The sequence below is a fragment of the Elgaria multicarinata genome, chromosome 4 (assembly GCF_023053635.1).
Source record: "Elgaria multicarinata webbii isolate HBS135686 ecotype San Diego chromosome 4, rElgMul1.1.pri, whole genome shotgun sequence".
Taxonomy (NCBI): Eukaryota; Metazoa; Chordata; class Lepidosauria; order Squamata; family Anguidae; genus Elgaria; species Elgaria multicarinata.
Genome location: NC_086174.1, coordinates 58,383,312 through 58,389,418, shown reverse-complemented (window position 1 = coordinate 58,389,418; position 6,107 = coordinate 58,383,312). Strand labels below are relative to the sequence as shown.

Sequence of the window (6,107 nt, the reverse complement as noted above, 5' to 3'; positions counted from 1 at the left end):
GGGACAGATAATTTAAAAAACCATAAAAAATATCTCCAAGGTACTTTAAATACATGTAGAATTGCTGCTTATATTAGATAACTGTGAAGTTAACCTTAAGAGTAATTAATCCTGATCAAGTCTTGATAATATAGAAACTTGAAATTTACATTTCTCCCATATCTCATTGTATATATATGTATAATTTATGTTGGACCAATATTTTCATAAGAATCACTATAGGTGGTTCATGTAAATATTTCAGTTATCTGTATGCCAACTGAGTATCTGAAGATCTGATGCCAATTAGCATTCATTGCATTTTATAGGTAATTCCATCTTCAACTGCACCTTGTTCAAAGTTGTGGATACAATTGCACAACTACAGGCTTGTCTATCTGGACGACAATTTTGGAAAGTATACTGAATAGAAGATACAAACCTTGGCGTCATGGGTTGCATATTCAAAATGACGGCCAGCACAAGTCTCAGAGCCTGTGTGTGAATTAACCTTGAGCAGTACAAGTTTTTTTAAAATGAAATTAAAGATGAAGAGATGATAGTTAGCACCATGGTACCTCTTAAGTAAGGCTTTAGCCATGCAAAGTTTAAATCAGATCATTCATCCCTTGAACTTTAAAAAAATCCTAAAAATCAAGGCATGAACAGATCTGTTTCAAACTTAGCATGGCTGTATCCCTACTTAACAGCTACCATGGTGCCAAGTTTCATCTCTTTATCTTTAATTTCATAAAAGGCATCAGCGATGGTGGTCACAAAGGAACTGAGGGGAAAGGCAGGAACCTGCACTGAGACAGTGGGGGAGGGTTCCCACCAAAATGTTTCTCAGCTTTACAATCTTCCCAATGCGAGGCTCTGCGCAGGCGCGAAGCCCATTAGTGTGATGCACAGAGACCACAAAGAAGAACCAGTGGGCTTAGACTTTTCTACAACCATAAAGATTTGAACTTAGCTGTCTCAAGTGCCATTGTTTTGGTAGAAAGTTGGTGCACAAATCAAGTAAATAATAAACCTCACTTCTCTAATAGATAAAATTTCCCACCACCCCTCAAAACCCAAACGTCTTAAGCTGAATGCAGTCTGCAGAGCAGAGGTTACTCTATACTAACTTCAATATGTTTTAAGATCTTATTCATTATGCTTTCAGTAAAGACTTCATTTAGTTTTCTCAGGTAAGATTTCACTCATTACATGCAAAAATATATTGAACAAACATGGAGCCCCTGCCACCCTCCACCCCACGTTTCTTCACATATTTTATTTTATGAAGTAATGGATCAATGCAGTAAAGCAAGCAGTACAACTGTACATATGTACAGCAGCAACAGCAAAGATTTCTTAAATCAGAAGGGTTTAAGAGCACTTTTAATTCATTTTGTAAAGACTGTTTTACTTATCAAAGCAAAACATAGTATGTACAAATCTGTATATTGTACCAACATTGACATTCATGCTGTACTCCAACATCCCTCACTAAGTACAAATATTACATTACAGACAGCCTTCAAGTAAGCTGCTCAGTCACAATTTACAGAAATTCTCCTACTGCAGATTTAAAAATTTTAAAAACTTATCCGTTGTCTGCTATTGTTCTGTGGTGACAAAATTAAATTCCCCTTTGTAGATAATGGCTGAGAATCACATTTCTTCAGAGTATACTTGTTTTATTACAGACATCGTATATCATTTATAAGCTATGTTTGGAGATTGCATAGGTAGGATATGCAGTACTGAGTTCCAAAAATTAACATCTTTTTTAAGATGTGTCTGTGAAAGGTGTCATTTGCTTTTATTCTCCCTATAGTACTTGAATTATAAGACAATCAAAATAAGGGAAATTCGCAGCATTTTTCAAAGACTAAAAGTGAGATATTTTAAATGTTCCACTCTATATAAGTAGAGAGAGAAATTGGCTACACACTGGAGAGCCAATGGTAGGCTTGAGCAAAGTATTTCAAGCTAGCAGTATGTAACTCTAAAGACCCCTTCAGCAGACACGCATAACAAGAGTAAGTGACTGTGGAGTAGGGTTTTTAATTAAATCTTGTCTCCTCATAGAGAAGGCAGCTGTAATATAAAGAAAGCGAAAGCTAAGGAGGGAGCAGTTAAGCAAGTGCAAAAATAACATAAAATGTGAACATGAAAGAAAGATGGTCTCCCCTGGATGCCAAGGGGCTTATTTTACTGAAATCCTTACTGGCCCTTTTAATGACAAACAAGTCAAATATATAGAACTAATGAAGAAAAGGTTTTGTTTAACAGCACCCGGTCCTTCCAATAAATATAAAAGATTAAATTATCACCAGCAGCTATTTTTAGGAAGCACTGCAAGGTTTTTCCCACATGGACAATGCAGTCTGGATGAAATTACTGCAATTTGATGTAATGCAAGAGTCTCTGAATAGAAGAGAGAAACAATTAAAGTTCATATCAAATGATGGTACAAGAATTGTACAAAGAGAAGAAGAATAGAGGAAATGAACATAATTTATATGTTTAAAATTAGGTACTTCATTCATAAATATCTTGTCCAATGACTAACCTTTTCTACTTTAAATATTCAAGTTGTTATTAGATTTTATTTTCCTCTAGAACAGTTTGTACAAAGTGGCTTCGTTCTGCATGGTGTCAAATTAATGGTTGCTTCTACCAATAGATACAAAAGTCTTCGTTAACTTCTCTGTTGTAATAAAACTTTGAAATTCTGCAGTTCTCGTATACTTGTAGAAAGTCTATGAGGAAGAGGAAAGAAAAAGAGAAAGATTAAGAAATCTGGACAATGTAAATCAACCTAAAGGTAGAAAAACTTGCTCGCTATATGGTACACTCCTTCATTTGTAATTCTTCATTACACAAATCAGACCTAAAACTGAACGTTATTGATTACAATAACGATCTAATTTACCATCACCAACATGCATGTGCCCCATGAAGCTGAAGTTCAGCATGCTAAAAAACATTATTCTTAATTCAGAAATTGAGAGGAACTGTAGGCATCTTGTACATACCTAAAATACGTCTAACATCTTGATTAAAATCAAAATGTGCCATAAGATGGATTATATTTATATGATTTTATTGTAAATTGTATTACTGTGCAAACTGCCTTGAGAAGGTAGTTAATATTTAAAACTAAAAACCACATTAGGAAAGACAGTCTAGCCTATAACTACATAGCTACAAACAAAATTAAAAGTGTAACTTGCCTTCCAAATGCATTTAAGAGAGCAACTATTTCTTGTCGTGTAAGTTGAAAACCTTTTGATGGACTGTTCTCAGGAAGGTTCTTTATTTCTTTTTCAGAGAATAAGATCTTCAAAGCAGTTCCTAAACCCTGAGTCTATAAGAGAGCAAAGCCCATTAAATAGCAAGACTATAGTACCCAATTGTTAACCAAAACCTTTCAACAGTTTTGGCAAAAGATTATGAACCAATACTACCCTTTCCACCATCTTCCACATAATTGTTATGAAATTTCCTGGCCTATACTATATATTGTCAGATCAGATGAATACATTCATTAGCAATGAATGAAATGCTAAAACCCTATTTAAAAGAAATTTTTTATACATTAAAAATGTAAGCATCTAATTTCTCCATGAGAATTTTTTGCAATACAAGGGTTAAATCCAGCTGCTAATGGAATGGACACTACCAGCAAAGTGATTCCCATTCTACTTGTGGCCCCTCTGTGTGCCTCCGAAATCTGTTCCATAGAGTTGAAGAATTGTTCAGATCATATTTGGGGAGGGTGCAGTGGGAGAGGGAAGTCTCATTGTGCAAGTGGAAGTGTACTCACGCAACACTGGATGAAACCGAAAGAATGCAAGCAACATATTTTAAATGCTAAAAACATATTCCTATCACTGTGAAAACAGATTATGCAGCTAGAAATCAACATGAGTTTGTTCATATTTATCTAAACCTAATATGAACAAAATGGAACTCATCTGGTTGAGTACCAAGGCTAATAATACACTATGCTGAACTGATGTGAACCAGCCATAAAATGTAGATACATCTCCATAGGCTCAAAGCCCATTTTACGTCAGATCCCTAAACTTTGAGAATCAGAAGGATGTGGTAGCTGGCCAAGCATGAGAAACCATTTTGCAACCTATGAGTATGTTAACCCACAAATGAACAAGGACATTACATACAGTACCTGCAATTTCCCCCACAACCTGCATTTATCACATCCAACACAATCCATTATGCGAGATATGTTCTTGAAGTGTAACCTGAATTCTTCCTACCAATAAAGAAAAAAGCTCATTTAAAATATTCAGCTTGTCTATCATTTTGCAATTCTAAGGAAGTTCTTGGGAATGGTACAGATGCAAAGCTATCCTCTCTCAATCAAGGGTAGGAATGACACACCCTTCCTTCCTGCCCATCTCCCATGTGCATAAAGTCATCCACCCAGTTTCAGAGGTAACCATGCTTGATGTAAAATTTGCACTAGTGTTTTTGCTAACCAATGATTTGCAAATCCCCTTCTAACCACAGCTGCAAACTGTGGCTGGGAGCTCACCAAGTACCAATTCCACTGGCTGTTTCACTAACCATTGTCAGCCCTAAAAAGTGGAGGGGCATTTTGAGCACAAGAGTCCATTTTGGCACTCCTAAGATACAGCAGCGTTACATATCTATACCAGTCCTTTTAGGCAATTTTTAATAAGTTCTGCTTTGCTTTAGTATTAGTAATGCTTAATATTGTTTTACAAAGTAAACAAGAATGATTTTAAAAAGGTAAAACAAAGTAGTTGGCATAGAATTACACAGATACAACATATCTATTAGCCAACACTATGAATGTAACCTTGAAATGTAAAATGAGAGCTCCAAAATAATGCAAGTGAATATCATGCCTAGGCTAATAAAGAAAAACAATAGGCTGTGATGAGTGATGCAGCCCACTAGCAGAAGTACATCAGAGTTTTATTGCCAGTATTATTTTCAGCAACTCTCTTGACAACTCCTAGAAGTGCTTTTTAAACTTGAGAAAATGTAGAAATAGAGGACTCCTGATCAAATAGAAACTGGGAAAGTCAAGTGTACAAGTTAAAAGCCATAGTCATTTTTTTTTACTGAACAATTACCTTCTTTGAATCATGACCCAATCAAACAATCCCATTTGTCTTCAAAATATCTATATACTTTTTTTTAAAAAAAGCTTTAAGTTCTGGTTTTAAAGTTGACACAGTTTCCCTTGTTCGCACAGCTTATGTAAAAATATAAATGAAGTTATTGTATTTACCTTTAAAGATTTGGCCCCTTTTTTGTCTCCAGCAAACATAGACTTTTCATCGAAGTGCATAGGGAAGGACCTGGGTGAATTACATAGATGAACTGCTAAAATATATCTGGATACAACATAATTTACCATTCAAAGTCTATTGAAAGTACTCTATGTTTTACAATTAGTTGGAAATTTTTACAATGGTGGAAAATATGGGAAGGATATTTTCATTATGACTATACCAACTGCCAAATCATAAGTCTTGAGCACAACCAAGTACGTGGAGTATCCAATACCAGCAGCAGTGCAGATTGGTTAATCTCCTAGAACATTTTATGACTCAGTCAAAATATAGGATTGAATCCTGACGAAAAGCACACACGGGGCTGTTGGAAGCTAACTTCCTTGCCCCTCCAGTGGACTCGGGTAGGCTGTGTTATGGGGCATAAGAGGGGAATCCCTAGAAAACCAGGCAGAGGCAAGTTCCACAAGTGAAACTCCTGCTTGAACCACCTCTTCCTCCCTGCCATGGTACACCCATAGGTGTGTCTTGTGGATGAGGGGGCAGGAAAGTTAAATTCTGTCAGCCCTATTATGTATGTTTTTGTCTGAATCGTAGTGTTTAGAATTCGTCTTGAGTCTATTGCCTTCCTTTATACTCCCTTTATAGAATGAACATCTTATATTTCCACCTGCTTAAATAGGTGTGTGCTTTTGCACTCCAATAAAGCTCATCAAGCTTATTGGAGCTGCACAACTTGGCCAGTTCAACTCCCCTGCCCATCCCTAGCTGATAAGCTGGCAAGCAGGACCCCATAAACGCTTAAAACCTGAGCCTAAGGCTCCTTACTGGATTGTTTTCTCA

The 6,107-nt window shown here is 36.1% G+C and overlaps 1 protein-coding gene across 1 annotated transcript in view; it reads right to left on the bottom strand.

Moving 5' to 3' along the window:
- Window positions 1-1,348: 1,348 nt before the first annotated feature.
- Window positions 1,349-6,107, bottom strand: part of ERO1B (endoplasmic reticulum oxidoreductase 1 beta) — a 29,111-nt gene continuing 24,352 nt past the window's right edge. The window contains exons 13-16 of the mRNA XM_063124365.1: window positions 5,261-5,330; window positions 4,166-4,252; window positions 3,207-3,340; window positions 1,349-2,732 (exon numbers count right to left, since the gene is read on the bottom strand). Coding sequence (XP_062980435.1) covers window positions 2,672-2,732; window positions 3,207-3,340; window positions 4,166-4,252; window positions 5,261-5,330 — 352 coding nt within the window. The 3' untranslated portion in view covers window positions 1,349-2,671. The remainder of the gene's footprint in view (window positions 2,733-3,206; window positions 3,341-4,165; window positions 4,253-5,260; window positions 5,331-6,107) is intronic.